We start from the raw sequence: 19,075 nt of genomic DNA, 5'->3' as shown, positions 1-19,075 counted from the left end.
AATTCCTGGATAACATTCTACCCTGGTTCCCTTTCCTCCACACACTTTCCCCACGTGTCTAACGATGGAATCCCCCATGACCAGAGCCTCAACCCTACCCACCTCATTTGATCCCCTCCCCTCCTGGTCAGCCCTATCTTTCCTGATAGCTGCAGAAGCTACTTCCTCCTCCCTTTTCTCCTTCCCATGACCCTGTTCCACCTGTCTTTTCCTATCCTCTACTCTACATTTCCCTTTCCTACCTTTTCCCTTCCTCCTACTTCCACGCATCTCAGCAACAGTTCCCTGTTCCTCATCTTCCCTCTGTTGTTCTACCTGGAGTGACTCGTACCGATTTCGCACAGACACCTGTCCTGCATTCTGATCCTGAATAGAGCCCTTGGCCTGCAATCTCCTTCCCCTTAGAACATTAGACCACCTGTCTTCTACAACTCCTCCCTTTCCTTCCCCTCCCTCTTGTACACCTACTGTAACCTGTACATTGTTTGAGGGAGTCCTATCTTCCTTCCTGTCTTCTGTGAGAATCCTAATTATCTCCCTCAAACTTTCCAACTCCTCCCTCATATCCCTCAATGCCTCACCACACCCACAATAAGTACACTCGCGCTCCTTAGCCATTCTTTACGGGGGGAAAATTTTAAATTAAAAAATAAAATAACTTATTTGCAAAAATAAATAAATAAATAAATAAATAAATAAATAAATAAATAAATAAATAAATAAATAAATAAATAAATAAATAAATGAACGGAGGGATATATTGTCTGGGATAGTACACAACAATAAGGTAATTAATATACGACTACACTACAATACTACTTAGTCGTGCTCTATTTTTTTATCCTACATCCCCTAACAGGATAAAAGCTGCTGTTAATTACTGAATATCGAAAGTAATACACAAGAACTACACAATTCCAAACTGCAATTAAGCCTATCCTAATTTCAACAATATTTTATTAAGAGTTTCTACGGATACCTCTACTACACCAGTACCACACAAATATTTTACAATAATAAAATAAGCACACTCAATTCTAATAGGATATTACTCGTATACTACTGTACAGTACACTACAGTAATTTTTAAACTACTTTCAGACTATCCTAATTACGATACCGGTACCGTACCGTATGTCACTAGTAAGCACAACAGAAATGAAATTTGCAAGAACTACTGTACTCAAGGATTACCAACGAAGCTAAATGCTTAGACAAATTATTATTAGTATTACGGTCTAATAGATATACACGAAAGATAACACACGAATATAGCAGGCAAGATACGGCACTATCTAAATGTAGGCCTACTGTATCTATACTACAATGTATCTACACTACACTACACTGCGTTTGGTTAAATGCTTAAATATCAAAAGGTTTGCCGTACACGAAGAAAAACACGAATATAACTGGCAAGATACTATCTAATATATTATACCTTATCTTCACTTCAATTCTACTGAAATGTGGTTATGTGATTATTACAGCTGGTGGATTACTATTATTTTCCCTACTCCACGGGACGGAGAAAAAAAAAAGTGTCCTTAATTAGGCCTACTGAAAAATACGAGGTTGTCTACAATAATTTCTCAAATATTTCTATCGAAACTACTACTACTACTCCGGGGACTTGAACTGCAATTACTGGGATATATGAACTTTGATTATTATTAGCTAACCGTTCACAAATACTGAAAGATCGAGGGAACGAAATATAAATTCCGGATACTAAGTGAGTGAGTACCATATTATTTCTTGTTTCCCTTAACAGAAACAGAATAAACCTAACCTATGTAAGTTAGAATACATAATCTACTGTACACCAACAGAACTATTCAATGTAAAGTTTAAATAAATATCACGAATCCTTCAGTAGTGCAGCCAGGATGGACCAATGGCGGGTGTTACAGTAAAAAAGTGATGACAGAACATAACGAAGGTGCATACATGCATGCATGAGTGTCGTTATAAGGACACTGATACAAGTGAATTATGTTGATGTTCAGATTGAAGTACAGGACAAAATCTTAGAACATGAACAATATGGTCAAGGTCAACAGTTTTACAGCAAATTACAATTACAGATTACAATCTAAAATCTAATTTTCGAGGCTTCTTAGAAAATAGATTCAAGAGATCTGTTGGTTTGTCTCTGTGAATGTTCAAAAGAGCCAACCTAATGAGTCGACTTTCACCTGTCTATTGTCAGTTTCTATTTATTTTCTTTTGTAAAAATCCCAATTGGAGGGTTCTAACTCCCAGAACCCCCCCCCCCCCCCCCCCGTTATGCCCATGTAAACCTTAATTACTACCAACAAACACTTAACATGAATATTTGTAGCACTAAATGGATCACACACATACAAAATTAACCAATTTCAATAGGTATTAACTACTTTATCACTAAGATAATACAGAGCTCTTGGAACAGTTGTCCACCTGCTAGCATGTCCAACAATGACCTCAAGTAGGCACTTGTGAGGAGATAGGCAAGACAAGAGAATGGGTAATAAAAGGAGCGGTTACCTAGCGTTAAGGGTGGGTGCTTTCATAGACCTGAGCACCAGTTGATGTTCAAGTTTGAAATCTCTAAGAACAAAAGGGTGAGAATAAAAGGGAAAATCATTAATTGCTTTTAACTGTGAAACAAGTGTAATTTGATGGTGCAAGGTGTCAATGGGGTCAGGATATCTATATGTAAGGCTACAGTATATCTTGTGTGGTTGACCCAGGCTCCCCAGTAGCTACACAGGATGAGGGTTAAGACAGCTAAGAAGAGGACGAGGTTAAATCACACTTCAGCCAGGTCTATACCACGTGAATATTAAACACATTACTACTTTTTCATCCCTAACCAATAACAAGTAACAATTAGCACTCTTTCACACGAAAACACCATGGGTGTACTATTTCATTATTTGCATTATTTGCATTATTTCAATTGTGACCATTCAGACATGGTGATGGTCATGTCTCTGGTAGTAAGATCAGAATTACTGAGACCAGGCAAAAGGACTTTTAAAGCTACCAATACTGGCGATGCCACCATATGTTTACATGGACTCAAACTAAACTCTTCCAATGAAATGTGGCAATCTGGTGTAGTGAGACTTGTATCAGACGTTTTTTTTTTTTTTTTTTTTTCTACTTTATTAATGTTAATACCATTTTACAACACAAGAGAAAAAATCACAAAGTAAAAAGAAAGAATCAGGGGAGTCTAAGAACAAAAAATGTAAATATATATACATTGAGGGGCCAAAATCCATGGGAAGGTATGTCCCATTAGAAAATGTGTCGTATATGACCCCTGAGCACTGCAGCTAGCTGCGGCGAAGCTGAGCAGTCTGTCACAGACACCAGTGTCGTGAAGATGGTAACACTTCGGGACTTAACCGACTCTGAACGTGGGATGATCATCAGTGCACAGCGCATGGGTCATAGCATTGCGGAGATTACGCGCGAATTCGAGTTTCCGAGGTCAACAGTGTCGAGGGTGGATCTTCAATATTGCAGAGAGAATGTTACCACTCAGGTAAACTGCCGCACAGGATGACCACAAGTGTTAAACGATCGGACATCACGTCACCTTTGCAGAATCACACTGGGCCCTTGACGGGCTACTGTGAGTTAGATTACCGCCCAGCTGAATGTTGGGAGTCAGGAACCCATTTCTACCAGGACTGTAAGAAGGTAACTGTACCACATAGGCTTCACTAGCCGATGACCAACGTGTCCCTTTGCTGACACCTTGACACAGAGCTCAACGACGTGTATGGGCCCGTGAACATCGGCAATGGACCATGGAACAGTGGCGGGGTGTGGTATGATCTGATGAATCCCGGTTCCAGTTGTATAGAATTAATGGGCATGTGAGAGTGTGGTGTATGCCCCATGAAGCTATGGATCCTGCGTGTCAACAAGGTTGTGCCCAGGTGGGAGGTGGCTCGGTTCTGGTCTGGGCGGTGTTGTCATAGTTGCAATTAGGCTCCATTGTCCGGCTGCAGGGAGCGCTGACAGGTGCACGTTATGTGGACATTCTTTCAGACCATCTGCATCCCTTTCTGGCCTTAGAGTACCCTAATGGAGATACCATGTTTCAACAGGACAGTGCGGCATTTCACCGCTCTGTAGCAGCACGCAGGTGGTTGGAGGAGCACTCCCGTGAAGTTAGGACCGTGGATTGGCCCTCCAGATCTGCAATCTTAATCCAGTCGAGCATTTATGAGATGCTGTTGATGCTGGTGTGCACTCCATGAAACACACATGAGACCAATAATTGTGGGTATCAGTGCAAGATGCGTGGGTCCATCCTTCCAGAATGATTCCAACACCTTGTAGATCAATGCCTCATCATATTGCTGCCGTTTTGAGGGCTCGCGGAGGAGCAACTCGTTATTAACATCACATCCAGTGTCTTCCCATGACTTTTGGCCACTCAGTGTATATTTGTACATATCAAACAGGTTATAGTACAAGTAAGGACAGGAAAGTAATAACTTCTGTAGACTGTGTAGGCGATTTCTGAAATTTGTCAATGAGCACTTAATTACCTCAATATACACTTTGTTTAGTGATCCTGCCATTCTTTCAATTGGCCCATGGATTGTGTAGTTAGTTCTATGCCAATCTGTTAACAGTGTATGATTAAATCTCCTGCATCTGGTAATTGAAAGTTTAATTTTTCTAAGAGTTGTCGGCATTTCACCAAGGAGTGGAACAATTCAAAACTGAAAAGTGTATCCAGGAATTCACAGCGTTTTGATAGACTGTGCAGATTTAATGACTGTTTTAAGACTATATAATCAATATTATCATATGGGAACCCTGCTCTAAATTAATGTGAACAAAGAAATGGATGTTGAATCTGAATCTAATCTATGGATGGAGGTCTGATAAGTAAACTCAAGTCTTGGACCTATGGGAGAAACGGGGTCCCACTCCCATTTGATAGGCAAGGGACTCCTTGGAAACAACTTGGTGAACGAAATAGAATTCGATGGGTAGCTATCAATATTAATGGGGATTATGGAAGAAAGAAAGTAGAACTGGCTGAGTCAGCAAAGAGCGTGCATCAGGATGTGCTAGGAGTAAGTGATATTCAGGTAAGGGGAGATTACGAAGAAGAGATAGGAGATTATAAAGTGTATTTGGTAAGTGTTAAAAAGGGAAGGGCAGAGTCTGGGGTAGGGCTGTTTATCAGCAATACCATTGCACGCAACATAGTTTCTGTTAGGCATGTAAATGAGCGAATGATGTGGGTAGATTTGTCATTTGGAGGAATTAGGACGAGAACTGTTTCAGTGTATTCACCATATGAGGTGCAGATAAGGATGTTGACAAGTTTTATGAAGCATTGAGTGACATGATAGTCAGGATCAACAGCAAGGAGAGGATAGTGCTAATGGGTGATTTCAATGTGCCAGTTGGAAATAGAACTGAAGGATACGAAAGGGTGATTGGTAAATGTGGGGAAGATATGGAAGCTAATAGGAATTGGAGGCATTTGCTGGACTTTTATGCTAGTATGGGTTTAGCAGTTATGAAAACATTGTTTAAGCATAAAGCTATTCACCACTACACATGTGAGGCTAGGGGTACAAGATCCATAATAGACTATATCTTAACCGACTTCAAATTCAGGAAATCTGTTAGGAATGTACATGTTTTCCAGGGATTTTTCGATGATACAAACCACTATCTGTTCTATAGTGAACTAAGTATCTCTAGGTCTAAGAGAGAAAAAGTGAAATCTGTCTGCAAACGAATAAAGGTAGAAAATCTCCAGGATGAAAAAATCAGAAGTATATGGATATGATTAGTGAGAAGTTCCAAACAGTGGACAGTAAGCAGTTCAGGATATAGAAAGAGAACGGGTGGCATGCAGGGATGCTGTAGTAGAAACAGCAAAGGAATGCCTAGGAACAACTGTGTGTAGAGATGGGGAAAAGGGAACATCTTGGTGGAATTATGAAGCGAGAGCAGCTTTTAAACGTAAAAAGAAGGAGTATCAGAAATGGCTCCAAACAAGGGCTGATGCAAACAGAGAATCGTATGTAGATGAAAGAAACAGTGTGAAACAAAACGTTGTTCAATCCAAAACGAAGTTGTGGAAAGGCTAGATCAAGCAGCAGGGAAACATTTGTGGACAGTAATAAAGAATCTTAGGAAGGGAGCGAAAAAAGAAACGAATCGTGTTTTGGGTAATTCAGGTGAACTCATAATAGATCTCAGGGAATCACTGGACAGGTGGAGGGAATATTTTGAAAATCTTTTCAACGTAAAAGGAAATCTTCCTGGTAGTGTCTCGAACAACCAAGCCCATGGGGAAGAGGAAAATGATGTTGGTGAAATTATGCTTCAGGAAGTGGAAAGGATGGTAAATAAACTCCACTGCCATAAAGCAGCAGGAATAGATGAAATTAGACCTGAAATGGTGAAGTATAGTGTGAAGGCAGGGAAATAAGATTAGCATGGAGTGTTGATAACGTACCTTCAGATTGGACATAAGCAGTAATTGCGCCTATCTATAAGCAAGGGAACAGGAAGGATTGCAACAACTATCGATGTATCTCATTCATTAGTATACCAGGCAAAGTATTCACTGGCATCTTGAAAGGGAGGGTGCGATCAATGGCTCAGAGGAAGTTGGATGAAAACCAGTGTGGTTACAGACCACATGCACCAGGTAATTAAAAAATGCCACAAGAGGAATAGACAGTTATGTTTATGTTTTATAGATCTAGAGAAAGCATATGACAGGATACCAAGGGAAAAGATGTTTACCATACTGGGGGACTATGGAATTAAGGGTAGATTATTAAAATCAATCAGAGGCATTTATGTTGACAATTGGGCTGCAGTGAAAATTGATGGTAGAATGAGTTCTTGATTCAGGGTACTTACAAGGGTTAGACAAGGCTGTAATCCTTCACCTTTGTTGTTCGTACTTAACATGGATCATCTGCTGAAAGGTATTAAGTGGCAAGGAGGGATTCACTTAGGTGGAAATGTAGTAAGCAGTCTGGCCTATGCTGACGACTTGGTCTTAATGGCAGATTGTGCCGAAAGCCTGCAGTCCAATATCTTGGAACTTGAAAATAGGTGCAATGAGTATGGTATAAAAATTAGCCTCTCGAAGACTAAATTGATGTCAGTAGGTAAGAAATTCAACAGAACTGAATGTCAGATTGGTGATACAAAGCTAGAACAGGTAGATAATTTCAAGTATTTAGGTTGTGTGTTCTCTCAGGATGGTAATATAGTGAGATTGATTCAAGGTGCAGTAAAACTCTTGCAGTGAGCTCACAGTTGTGATCAACAGTATTCTGTAAGAAGAAAGGCAGCTCCCGGATGAAACTATCTTTACATCGGTCAGTTTTCAGACAAAGTTTGCTGTATGGGAATGAAAGCTGGGTGGACTCAGGATATCTTATTCATAAGTTAGAAGTAACAGACATGAAAATAGCAAGAATGACTGCTAGTACAAACAGGTGGGAAAATGCCTAAATTAAGAATGATCTCGACGGATGAAGCTGTACGCATAAACTGGCTTCAGTGGTGGAGTCATGTGAGGCGAATGGAGGAGGATAGGTTACCTAGGAGAATAATGGACTCTGTTATGTAGGGTAAGAGAAGTAGGGGAAAACCAAGACGATGGTTAGACTCAGTTTCTAATGATTTAAAGATAAGAGGTATAGAACTAAATGAAACTACAGCACTAGTTGCAAATAGAGGATTGTTGTGACATTTGGTAAGTTCACAGAGGCGAACGCTGAAAGGCATAACGGTCTATAATGATGTGTGTATGTATTTTATGGTGCTGAGACTTGGACCCTAACAGAGAACACCAACAAAAATCTTCCAACCTTTGAGATGTGGTGCTACCGACGCCTGCACAGAATATCATGGGTTGACAGAATACGTAACAATGAAGTACTCCAATGCCTGAACAAAGAGCTAGAGGTCATGCATAACATTAAATAGAAGAAACTTGAGTACTTTGGCCAAATATAGACTCCTTCAGCTTATCATACAAGATAAAATTGAACGAAGGGGAAATAGGGAAAGGAGGAGAATATCTTGGCTATGGAATCTACAAGAATGGTATGGGCTCAGTGCCCCTATTCTTTTCTGAGTTGCTGAGAACAAGAACCAGATTGCCCTGATGACAGCCGATATCCAATGAGGATATGGAATTATAATAATAATTATAATAATAATAATAATAATAATAATAATAATAATAATAATAAGAAGAAGAAGAAGAAGAAGAAGAAGAAGAAGTCACAAACAGCTGTTCAATTGTGCCACTGCATGGTATCAGAGTAGGTTTAAACCTCTTACTAATATATAACCATTACACCCAAATGGGGTGCATTTGTACTCGTTAAAGAAAATCTATCACATCTAAAAATTGAATATATCTCAAGTCCTAGATCCTAAATTTATTATTTTAACCATGTACGTTCAATCTTGTTCGTATTGACACTTTCCGCCTCGTCAATTCTTTACTTTTATTATAATTAACTACCGTACGTTTCGAGAGCTAAAACTCTCTTCTACAGTGGTGCAAAACATCAGACAAAATCCTTGGATTTGATACATTTGTACAATACAGTCATCAACAAAACAAATTATACATAAATCTTGAAATCGTTAAAATATTTCTTTTATGTCTAACATCTTATTTGTATGTTTTATTATAATAATTGGTTCATGTTTGTGGGTTACTGTAGTCATGTCCTAGTTCGTGAACCATGGGCAACGGCTGAGTGGCCTAGTAAGTGGTCCTGAGAGTCGGGATACCAGTTGCTATGGAATGGGAGCGGGCATCTCGGACATATTCTGAATCGTGGCCCTCCTTGCGCTCAGGCGGCTAGGACTATACAATTCACCGGTGGTCCATAACCCGTTAGAGGAGAGATCCTCACTTGGACTATGTGCAAGTAGGGTAGCATCCTGCTTCATGAATTTACTGAGCTCAGAACATTTTAAGCAAGCCTCGGACCTATGGGAGTAACGGAGTCTCACTCCCATTTGACAGGCGAGGGACTCCTTGGAAACAACTTGGCAAACAAAATGGAATTCGATGGGGAGCTATCAATAGACCCTATTAATGGGGCTTATGAAAGAAAGAAAGTAGAACTGGCTGAGTCAGCAAAGAGGATGCATCTGGATGTGCTAGGAATAAGTGATATTCGGATAAGGGGAGATAATGAGGAAGAGATAGGAGATTATAAAGTGTACTTGACGGGTGTTAGAAAGGGGAGGGCAGAGTCTGGGGTAGGGCTCTTTATCAGGAACACCACTGCACGCAACATAGTTTCTGTTCGGCACGTAAATGAGCGAATGATGTGGGTAGATTTGTCAGTTGGAGGGATTAGGACTAGAATTATGTCCATGTATTCACCATGTGAGGGTGCAGATGAGGATGAAGTTGACAAGTTTTATGAAGCATTGAGTGACATCACAGTCAGGGTCAACAGCAAGGATAGAATAGTGCTAATGGGCAATTTCAATGCGAGAGTTGGGAACAGAACTGAAGGATACGAAAGGGTGATTGGTAAATGTGGGGAAGATATGGAAGCTCTTGGGAATGGGAAGCATGCTAGTATGGGTTTAGCTGTTACGAATACATTCTTCAAGCATAAGGCTATTCACCGCTACACATGGGAGGCTAGGGGTACCAGATCCATAATAGACTATATCTTAACAGACTTCGAATTCAGGAAATCTGTTAGGAATGTACGAGTTTTCCACGGATTTTTCAATGATACAGACCACTATCTGATCTGTAGTGAACTAAGTATCTCTAGGCCTAGGGTAGAGAAAGTGAAATCTGTCTGCAAACGAATAAGGGTAGAAAATCTCCAGGACGAGAAAATTAGACAGAAGTACATGGATATGATTAGTGAGAAGTTTCAAACAGTAGACAGTAAGCAGTTCAGGATATAGAAAGTGAATGGGTGGCATACAGGGATGCTACAGTCGAAACAGCAAGGGAATGCCTAGGAACAACTGTGTGTAAAGATGGGAAAAGGCGAATATCTTGGTGGAATGATGAAGTGAGAGCAGCTTGTAAACGTAAAAAGAAGACTTATCAGAAATGGCTCCAAACAAGGGTGGAGGCAGACAGGGATTTGTACGTAAATGAAAGAAACAGAGCAAAACAAACAGTTGTTGAACCCAAAAAGAAGTCGTGGGAAGATTTTGGTAACAACCTGGAAAGGCTAGGTCAAGCAGCAGGGAAACCTTTCTGGACAGTAATAAAAAATCTTAGGAAGGGAGGGAAAAGCGAAATGAACGGTGTTTTGAGTAATTCAGGTGAACTCATAATAGATCCCAGAGAATCACTGGAGAAGTGGAGGGAATATTTTGAACATCTTCTCAATGTTAAAGGAAATCATCCTGGTGGTGTTGCGAACAGCCAAGCTCATGGGGAGGAGGAAAATGATGTTGGTGAAATTATGCTTGAGGAAGTGGAAAGGATGGTAAATAAACTCCATTGTCATAAGGCAGCAGGAATAGATGAAATTAGACCTGAAATGGTGAAGTATAGTGGGAAGGCAGGGATGAAATGGCTTCATAGAGTAATAAGATTAGCATGGAGTGTTGGTAAGGTACCTTCAGATTGGACAAAAGCAGTAATTGCACCTATCTATAAGCAAGGGAACAGGAAGGATTGCAACAACTATCGAGGTATCTCATTGATTAGTATACCAGGCAAAGTATTCACTGGCATCTTGAAAGGAAGGGTGCGATCAGTCGTTGAGAGGAAGTTGGATGAAAACCAGTGTGATTCCAGACCACAGAGAGGCTGTCAGGATCAGATTTTCAGTATGCACCAGGTAACTGAAAAATGCTACGAGAGGAATAGGCAGTTGTGTTTATGTTTCGTAGATTTAGAGAAAGCATATGACAGGGTACCGAGGGAAAAGTTGTTCGCCATACTGGGGGACTATGGAATTAAAGGTAGATTATTAAAATCAATCAAAGGCATTTATGTTGACAGTTGGGCTTCAGTGAGAATCGATGGTAGAATGAGTTCTTGGTTCAGGGTACTTACAGGGGTTAGACAAGGCTGTAATCTTTCACCTTTGCTTTCGTAGTTTACATGGATCATCTGCTGAAAGGTATAAAATGGCAGGGAGGGATTCAGTTAGGTTGAAATGTAGTAAGCAGTCTGGCCTATGCTGACGACTTGGTCTTAATGTCAGACTGTGCCGAAAGCCTGCAGTCTAATATCTTGGAACTTGAAAATAGGTGCAATGAGTATGGTATGAAAATTAGCCTCTCGAAGACTAAATTGATGTCAGTAGGTAAGAAATTCAACAGAATTGAATGTCAGATTGGTGATACAAAGCTAGAACAGGTAGATAATTTCAAGTATTTAGGTTGTGTGTTCTCCCAGGATGGTAATATGGTAAGTGAGATTGAATCAAGGTGTCGTAAAGCTAATGCAGTGAACTCGCAGTTGCGTTCAACATTATTCTGTAAGAAGGAAGTCAGCTCCCAGACGAAACTATCTTTACATCGATCTGTTTTCAGACCAACTTTGCTTTACGGGAATGAAAGCTGGGTGGACTTAGGAAATCTTATTCATAAATTAGAAGGAACAGACATGAAAGTAGCAAGAATGGTTGCTGGTACAAACAGATGGGAACAATGACAGGAGGGTACTCGGAATGAGGAGATAAAGGCTAATTTAGGAATGAACTCGATGGATGAAGCTGTACGCATAAACCGGCTATGGTGGTGGGGTGATGTGAGGCGAATGGAGGAGGATAGGTTACTTAGGAGAATAATGGACTTTGCAATGGAGGGTAAGAGAAGTAGAGGTAGACCAAGATGACGATGGTTAGACTCGGTTTCTAACGATTTAAAGATAAGAGGTATAAAACTAAATGAGGCCACAACGCTAGTTGCAAATCGAGGATTGTGGCTACATTTAGTAAATTCACAGAGGCTTGCAAACTGAACGCTGAAAGGCATAACAGTCTATAATGATAATGTATGTAATGTATGTATTGTCTATTAACTTACTGCTATAGTTCTAAGACCTTTCATATAAATAGGAATTTCTCCTTTTAATCCCGTCCAACCATTTTTAACCATCAAGTTCCTTTAAAATAAACAACCAACAAAACCAACTTTAGAGACATTTCTTATGAAAAAGACAACAACTTAGATGACTAGAGAATTTTATTTTTACTTACTGCAGCTTCAGCTGGTACCATTTTTGTCAAAATTTAAACAATGTTACACTTGTCTGAACCAAACAAACATCTCCTTGCTCCTCTGCTTGTTACCAATGACCATACGAGGCGAGCTGCTACTTGTCGCTATGCTGCTGATTATGTAATGTAGGGAAGGGAAGGGGGATCATATCAACAACCGGAACTACTTCTTTCGCTCTCTCCTTCTCTCCTTTTTCCTTATGTGATTGTACGCTAATTTGTACATCGCATTTTCTTCATTCAGCAGTTCATTTAAATTATTCTCATTATTGCTTCTCTGATCTACATATATAATGCATATATTTTCTCCAGTGTGTTCATTAATTTTCCTTTCATTGTTGTGTGCAGTATTTCCATATCTGTATCTATTTCTTTAATATCATGACTGTACTCCTCCATGTTTTCACCCATTGCTGAGAACCTTTCATGTCTTACTGCTCCTTGTATTGCATCTCCAAACTCCTACCTAATTGTCCTATATATTTGGTTTCCACAACTTTGGCAAAGTTGTCCACCTCAAATAACTTGTGAATGGTTAAAGATACTGACATTTCATTTTCATTTTCACTTTCAGTAATGGTACCAAAGAACTAATAATCGGACTTAAAGTACTGTGTCATGACATTAATACTTTCTGGGATCATAGTACTAACTTTGCTTGTTTTAAACTGTATCACACTATTTTGTACACATAGCTTTAAATCTACAAGGATTACAAATTCAGCATCGTGATTATTTTGAAAATGAGACAAGTACTTCTCAAAAAAATATTATGTATTCAAACATGCCTCATTTGCCAGCTGAGGACTGATCTGTTTGATTCATATGAAACATGAGCTACAGTAGCTAATGACATTTAGAGTTGCTAGATAGTTATTCTCTCTACTGCGCTCATAAATACACTATGATAAAATGTATGATTTAACACCTTTAATATCGCCGTAGGTAACCGGTAAATGAAAAACTGTTATAGATCTTGAGCTACAGCAGATAACATAGCCCTGTGAACGTGGTCCAAGTACACAACTTAAATTATATTTTGGGACAGATACTTCCGTGACTGCGTATCTGATATATCAGCAACAGAAAAACATCAGTAACAAAGTACCAGGCTGTGATTTATCGACCATCTCTATCTCCCAGGTCATTTGAGATAGGGTATAATCATAATATATCATGTTAGCTCTCGGGTGGGTTTTCTGGGGATTTCAAAATTTAGATGGTTTTCGCTTCTCCTAATTTTAAGATCCAGAAAATTCAAAGATCTATCTGTTTCAGATTCAACTGTAAATTTTATGTAAGGGTCACAAGCATGTAGCTTACTAAGGAGGGTTGTACTGTCAGCGATATGTTGGTCAATGATTGTGAAAATATTGTCTATGTAACAGGAAAGAAGAATAATTAGTGTCATCCACTACAGCTAGGTGTGGTACTTGAACAAAGAAGTAGATATTATTCAAAGTACTTGACAATAGAGCAACAAACCTCTGTCAAGTCAATGAGCGTCTGGTAGTACAATTGCAGCTTCTTCTTTCCAGCTGGTGATTCTGCCAGACTGGGCACAATGTGATCGAAGCACATATCGGAGAGCCTCATCAGCTGGTCACCGACCCAGAATCCTCTACTTTGATATCCATTAGCTTGAGTGAAAACTCCAGGTCCAAACGGGATACTGTTCTTAAACAGGCCCTGGAATGAAGCACCTCCCTCAATTTGATTTAGCCATGTTACTGATCTAACAAGATGCCAGAATAAAACTAGGCTTTGACTATACATTTGGAATAAGAAGAATTATTCTTCTTGTCACATAAAATATGACTAGGGTTATGAGGATATGACCAATGGTTGCTTTATTACATTTTACAGAAGTTTTTGAAATTAATATAATTGTAAGAACTTTTAGTCTTAACCTCTTCGGGCCCTGGCCATACGAGCAACATTTACATTTGGAAATCTGCAGCAGATAAATCAGCTGCAACTGTCACAAATGAGTGACCACATTACAGTCATAATTACTTTTCTTCAAAGAGTGAAATGCTGCAATTGCGGGATGGCCACATGGAGTCATTTGTGCTATTGACCATCAAAAGCCATTGCTGTTGCAGCAACCATCAAACCGCAGTGTGTGCAAAATATGGTGAATAGTAGGTTACTGAACTGTCAAGCAGTATCAATGTTATGTTTACTCCTAATATGTTAATGGATACCAATTCTGTTCCTTTCTTACAGTTGATTCTTCTCTTTACTCTTCATGTCATAAATGTACGTAGCCGAGTAGTCAGTCCAAATGTTGGTTGGATTCATATCAACTACTATAGATGTTCCACGCATCACTCAAGAGGCATTGTTGGGAAATGAGCAGTGAGATAGTTTTCTGTTGCTTTCCTCAATAAACTAGAAGTTGCTATTACATCAGTCTGCCAAGTCCACTGAAATGCATGCATCGAGCAATGCAAAGAGTGAAATTTTCACACCATTCATAACAGGGACAGGTTGATTAAGGAATGACATTACTAGCATTGCTCATAACTCACTCAGTTTCATTTTCTCAATGTCCAGGAGAGACAGACAGGCTTGATAAAAGTAACAAATTGGTTCTAGCTCATACCAGAAGATATCGTGCACTGTAGGTCTCACCAGCAAATACAGGGATAGGGATCCTCTTTTGAACTTCTCCTGTGGGTGAGGGCAGTAGAATAACACCCATGGGCTCCCCTGCCTGTTGTAAGAGGTGACTAACCCCCCCCCCCAGGGGTTGGCGACCACGGGGCCCTTAGCTGAGCTCTGGCATTGCTTCCACTTACTTGTGCCAGGCTCCTCACTTTCATGTATCCTACCCAACCTCCCTTGGTCAACTCGTGTTCTTTTGCGACCCCGATGGTATTAGAGCACTTGAGGCCTGGCAAGTCTTTCATTTTCACGCCCTTTGTGGCCCTGTTCTTCTACTGGCCGATACCTCCATTTTTCGAAGTGTCGGATCCCTTCCATTTTTTCTCTTCGATTAGTATTACATAGAAGATGGTTGCCCAGTTGTAAACAATAATCACCACCACCTCCTCTTTTGAGCTGCCAGTATTAAAAATTCACTGCCTATAAACTCCAAAGTGATTCACTTCCAAACGAAAACAAAATTAAGTAACAAATAAATTCCACAATAAATGAAGCTCACATGGCCAGGTGAACTGCTAGAAAACTGGCCAGGACTCTACACTGAAATTGCTCTCTTCACAAAGAATTAAGTGTTATTTGCTGCTCCATGTGGCCTCTCTTATTTAACTCCATGGTATGTAGTTCTTGAATTTCATATGTCGCAGATTTCAAACAGTAAATGTTTCTCATGTGGCTGTAGCCTCAATTCTGAGAAGAAAGCTGAAACATGTTTTTTTAAGTGTTAATAATACAGAATCTACTGGGTCTATTGGTTATAAAAAAGATAAATTAAGTACAAAACTAGGCTAATGGGTTCAGACTTTGTTTATTGAATTGTCCTCCTTTTCAATTAATACAAATCCTGGTGAGATTTTACTCACACTACCGTAATTCTAGTTTTAGGTACTTTGGTATCACGGCCAAGTTCAGCACAAATTCATTAGCACCGAGCAAGTGTCACAGCTGTAAGATGTATTTGGGAGATAGTGAACAGCCCTGAAGATAGTTTTCTGAGGTTTCCCATTTTCACACCAGTCTACAGTCCAAGCTCTGTCCTATCTCATTCTTGCCTTAAGACCTCTCTGTCAGTGGGATGTAAAAAGAAATAGAAAACATCATTATCTTAGAGACATTCCCACAATATATCATCATCATGGGCTGCTACCCGTTTCCAAGTGTACAAATTTTCCTGCTTACAAACCACTGGCACTCAATGCTCCTTGTGCTTGTACTTCTGACGACTGAAGAAGCCAATCCTAGTATGAAACATGCGTAAAACACAGATTACACTTGATGTATGAGGCCGCTGATGGCGAACGTGTAACTGTCATTTAACCTCTTCACGCCTGCAACGCTCTTGCTCAAACAGTTCAACATCAGTGGAGGTGGTTTGGCACCAAAGTGAGCAATCCTTGGCATGGGTGTGCCATGTTTGGGGGTTGATGTTGTGACCCTCATGGCTTTTTTAAGCCGGTATTTATAATGCTTCAAAAGGGCACCATAGGGTCTTGTGCTTGAGAAAAGTCTACCATACAGGAATTAGTGAGTAAGCCTGGTGTTGTTCATATGGCACACATGCCCAGTCCACCATAGCTGATGGCCTGACTGTTCAGGCATGCTTTCCCAAGAAGTGAAAGATTGGAGACATGGTTCTCCCATTTGATATTTAAAATTAAACAAAATTTCTGCTGATGAAAACGTTCAAGTTTCTTAATGTACTAGCAGTACAGGCTCCAGGTTTTACATCCATAGAGTAACATTGTGATGATGACTGCTTTATACACCATGCATTTGGTGTGAACTTTTAGATCTTTATTCCTAAAGACCCAGTTGGGTAGCTGACCAAATGCCAAATGAGCAGCATGGAATCTATTTTCCACATCCTCTTTTGAGGTGCATTGTTTAGACATGATGCTCCCAAGGTACAAGAAAAGTGTTCTACCCATTCCAGAATGATGTCTGAGGCAGAGACATTGAGCTTTTGTTATTATTATTATTATTATTATTATTATTATTATTATTATTATTATTATTATTATTATTATTATTAATTTATTTATTTATTTATTATGTATTTATTTATTTATCATAAATAATACATGGCTAAATGGTTAACGTGCTGGCCTTTGGTCACAGGAGTCCCAGGTTTGATTCCCAGCAGAGTCGGGAATTTTAACCTTCATTGGTTAATTTCTCTGGCACGGGGGCTGTGCGTATGTGTTGTCTTCATCATCATTTCATCCCCATCATGACACGCAGATCACCTATGGGTGTCAAATCAAAAGACCTGCACCTGGCGAGCCGAACCCGTCCTTTGATCTCCCGGCAGTAAAAGCCATACGCCATTAAATTTCATACAGATTTTATGGATGGTCTAGTGAAAAGGGGCAAGCCCCATGTACATTAGCTGCTTCACAGACCTACTAAGCTAATATTTATAATAATTACATTATTCACATATTCACACTTGTACAGTAATCCATTCACTCAACAACACTTACATTCCCTTTCACTCCCGTCCATGTACAGACGGAGATTTACATCTTTTTACATGGTTTGTAAACTGTGTTAGAGGCAAGGCTTTTATTTTAGGAGGTAGCTCTTTCCAGAGACGTGTGGAGTGGCCGTAGTAACTGGAATGGTAGGAGGTGGTACGGGCAAATGGAGGGACAAGATTGATGCCTCTGTGGACAGAGCGAAAGGATAGGGAAAAGCAGTGAAACGAGTCAAGGCAAGGGATTTTCGGAGGAAGAAGAAATCGGTTCTTTTGACAAAGGTTTCTACTGAGAGGGGTTAGCCATAGAAGGAGCATAAATGCTAACAAGGATATTGTGTATATAGTGAGGATCCTCTTTGTCCCACTGAATGGGGGTTCAACACTAGTGATGAGAATATTTTTTCACTGTGAATCCTACTCCATGCTGTGTCAGCTGGTCCTGAGGTTTGCCCAGCCTGATATAGACACCGTCTGAAAACTGGGCCTCTTGTAAATACATAATGTCCACATTCAGGTGACAGAATTCTTGGTTAATAGTGAGAGTTTTGTGTGCGAAGTTGACTTCTTGGACATTGTCCTGAAGTTCCAACAGGCAATACAAAATGGCTTGGTCTTCCTCATTCTTGGTAATAATATGGTATCAAAATGTAATTAAGTTAGTAGTGATGGGTGTGGATATACAATGGCTAGAAATCTAATTCAACATTATAGAGCACTGCAGTGGAGTGTAGAAAAGAGTAAAGCTCTTGTTATGAATAGAGGGGAGGAAGAAGGGAAAGGTCAGCTTAGAGCTGCGGACAAGCCCCTGGAAGTAGTGGAAACGTTCAAATACCTGGGGTGTGAATTAATGGAGAATGCTAGACTGGATGTTGAGATTAGTAACAGGATTCAAGCTGGAAATTGTTTCTATCATAGTGTAAGAAACATGTTATGGAACAAAGATGTGCCAATGGAAGCAAAGGAAACTATGTACATGATGTATTATGTACCCATAACAACTTATGGAGCAGAAACTTGGACAATGACAAAGAAGGATGAGAGTTGAATATAGGCAGCCGAAATTAAGTTCTTGAGGAGTATGATACAGAAGAGTAGAAGAGACAAAATAAGAAATGAGAAAATCCGGGAAGAAATTGGAGTGGAAGAAATTAACGATAGAATAGAGAAAAGCCGACTAAGATGGTTTGGGCAAAAAAAGCCCCTACCCGGCTACAGCTGGATAAATGGAGATGATGATGATGATGATGATGATGATGTAGTGGAGGCTCACAGATTTGTGTCCTGTTTGTTTAGGTTCGTTTTTCTTGAGGCCTGGAGTGCTTACATAATTTTCTCACATAATTAACGCCCCTGTATAATTTATGCACTCCAATATTTTTTTATTTTTTTTGGAATTCAAAGTGGGGTAAAAGAAATGTTTGTTTATTTAATGCACCCACTTTCTCAATGATTCATCCTGCAGTTTTGTGCGCAGCAACAGCAGCCTTCCTACTGTGAAACCTTGCATTCCAAATACCACACAAGTACCTGTTAACACCCATTAGGAAATATCACTTGTACCGGAAACTCCGCTACGTAAAAGAAGTTCGAAGCATGTGTGTTAAACTTCACGCGAGGTGGAAGATAGGCAGCCTGCCGAACTCGCTGATGTACTCAGCCGTGACGTAGCCGCTTCGAGCGAGCTCCG

General features: G+C 39.9%; 1 protein-coding gene across 1 annotated transcript in view; it reads right to left on the bottom strand.

Annotated features, from left to right (window-relative positions):
• Positions 1-19,075, bottom strand: part of LOC136879285 (ankyrin repeat and MYND domain-containing protein 1) — a 299,890-nt gene that overhangs the window by 237,163 nt on the left and 43,652 nt on the right. Inside the window, exon 4 of the mRNA XM_068228945.1 lies at positions 13,728-13,931. Within this exon, the coding sequence (XP_068085046.1) occupies positions 13,728-13,931 (204 nt within the window). The remainder of the gene's footprint in view (positions 1-13,727; positions 13,932-19,075) is intronic.

This window comes from Anabrus simplex, chromosome 8, assembly GCF_040414725.1.
Source record: "Anabrus simplex isolate iqAnaSimp1 chromosome 8, ASM4041472v1, whole genome shotgun sequence".
Classification (NCBI taxonomy): domain Eukaryota; kingdom Metazoa; phylum Arthropoda; class Insecta; order Orthoptera; family Tettigoniidae; genus Anabrus; species Anabrus simplex.
This window is presented reverse-complemented; position numbering and strand designations above follow the sequence as displayed.